This window comes from Austrofundulus limnaeus, unplaced genomic scaffold (genome assembly GCF_001266775.1).
Source record: "Austrofundulus limnaeus strain Quisiro unplaced genomic scaffold, Austrofundulus_limnaeus-1.0 Scaffold823, whole genome shotgun sequence".
NCBI lineage: Eukaryota > Metazoa > Chordata > Actinopteri > Cyprinodontiformes > Rivulidae > Austrofundulus > Austrofundulus limnaeus.
In genome coordinates, this window is record NW_013953225.1 from 134,343 (window position 1) to 136,483 (window position 2,141).

Below are 2,141 nucleotides of genomic sequence, written 5' to 3' on the forward strand. Positions count from 1 at the left end.
GAGTAACTTACCCCCAAAATTAACTTTTTTTAGCTGTCTAAAATGTTATATAGTACTGTTTCTGTGCTAATTTTGATGTTTTTGTGCCTATTTGTTCAAATCTGTAATATTTGGTCATAACAAACGTGTTTGCTTCTATGATTATATGTTAGAACGGCCTGCCCTAAATTCCAGTACCCGGATGAGACCGGTTGCCATCCACACTCTGTCCCCGCTCATCGTTGCCGGTGGGGCGGATCACACTGATCGACCAGTTGGTTTCAAAGAAGCGCCGACAGACGTGCTCCACCGCCGTGTCTTTCAGCCAGAGATCCGAGCCTTTGATTTGCTGCTTTAATCTCCGCACACACGTCTATCCGCACGATGGGAGAGCGAGAGCACCTCGTTTATCAGGCGAAGCTTGCTGAACAGGCAGAGCGGTATGACGGTAAGTGAGACCGGAGCTCCGGCCGGGAGTGGGTCATGTTCACCGCACAGATTTTTTTTTTTCCGCTATTAGCTAACGGAGCAGCACTAGCTTAGTGAAAGCTGTAGCAAGCTAAGCTTCAGATGCTAATTAGGCTACAAATGTTTATTTTCTACTAACTGTTCATTGATGTAATATATTGCTTGTTGTAAATTATAAATTATTAGGACGTTATGGGAACTTGGCACGCACCATTACATTTTGTTCGCCTTTTAATAAAACGTAAATGCTAGTGAGAGTTAGCTTTGAGGCTACAACAAAATGGCGGATTATTAAAGCCGTCAGGAGCTGGCTCCCCTGCACCATGCTGTTTCTGTTAGCTTCAGTAGAGCTGCTCGGCTGAGATTCTGCTGCTTTATGCTAACCTAATGGGTTCAGGGTGGGTTCTGTGGGGAAATAAAATCGCTTTAGAGGTTAACTGGATGCACGGAACCCGCTGTGTGTGCTGGGGGGTGGGAGCGCAGCTGTTCCTCGTCGGTGGGGTGTTCCCCCTGCAAGCTGGCTGCACAGATCATCGATCGGCCAAGATGACTCGGGTCTTCGTCTGTCTCTCAGCCCTGTCGCTGTCATACCATTACAGGCCGCGTTAGAGGCTGTTTTTAGTCCGGTCCTTGCCACACGTTGCCCAGTAACGTCAAGTGAATGCATTATGACTCATTCAAGGGGTTTGGACCGAGACTGCTAACACAATGATTTATGCTTCAGTGACTAAATTGTAACCTCGCTGGAATGTTGTTGAAAAGGTGATGGTACTTTTTTCACAAAGTTAGTTCACGGCAACATGTTAAAGGATAAACTGAAGTGGCTCCTGCATCAGTGTGGGAAAACATCAGGCCCTGCCCCAGACCAGGTCAAGGTTGCTGGGTCTAAACCCATCTGATGGTCTTTTGGGTTGGGTTTGATGAGACATTATACTGTTTTTAGATACTATATAACATCTAAATCAGTGGTTCTTAACATTTTTTGATGTACCGAACCCACCAGTTTCGTATGCACATTCACTGAACCCTTTTTAGTGATAAATAAAATGTGCCCCCCCACCAACCCCCCCACCCCAAATTCAAGATAGGTAAATGTTTTTTTTACAGGTGTATAAAATGAGCCGTGCACGAACATCACCTTGCTCAAAGAACAAAACCAACACAGTGCGTGAACTCACAGTAAATTACAGTATGACTTTATTCTGGCCCACAAAAAATATTTTGGCTCCATAAAAAATTTCAGCCTCCCAAAAATACATATATTTTTACTGTTTTACTAATAAAAAATAAATTAGGATTTATTGAAGAATTTAACATTTTTAACAACTTTTTTTAAATTTTAAAGTTAATTTGTTTTTTGTCATTTTGAATCCACAAAATACTTTTTTGGGGCCAGCACTGATTGGCCAAGAAATCTCACGTGATCCTCTGCAGCAAGTGATGGCCAAGCAGGGCGTGTCATCACGACTTGACACAAGTGTGTCTTTACCTGCAGCAGAGGCTCCCCGAACCCCTGAGACCGGCTCATTGAACCCCTAGGGTTCGATGGAACCCCTGAGACCGGCTCATTGGACCCCTAGGGTTCGATGGAACCCCTGAGACCGGCTCATTGAACCCCTAGGGTTCGATGGAACCCCTGAGACCGGCTCATCGGACCCCTAGGGTTCGATGGAACCCCTGAGACCGGCTCATTG

General features: G+C 45.1%; 1 protein-coding gene across 1 annotated transcript in view; it reads left to right on the forward strand.

Moving 5' to 3' along the window:
• Positions 1-152: 152 nt before the first annotated feature.
• The window catches only part of ywhae1 (tyrosine 3-monooxygenase/tryptophan 5-monooxygenase activation protein, epsilon polypeptide 1), a gene marked incomplete at its 5' end in the record, with an annotated part of 22,830 nt that continues 20,841 nt past the window's right edge, over positions 153-2,141 (forward strand). The window contains 1 exon segment of the mRNA XM_014028855.1: positions 153-427. Coding sequence (XP_013884309.1) covers positions 364-427 — 64 coding nt within the window.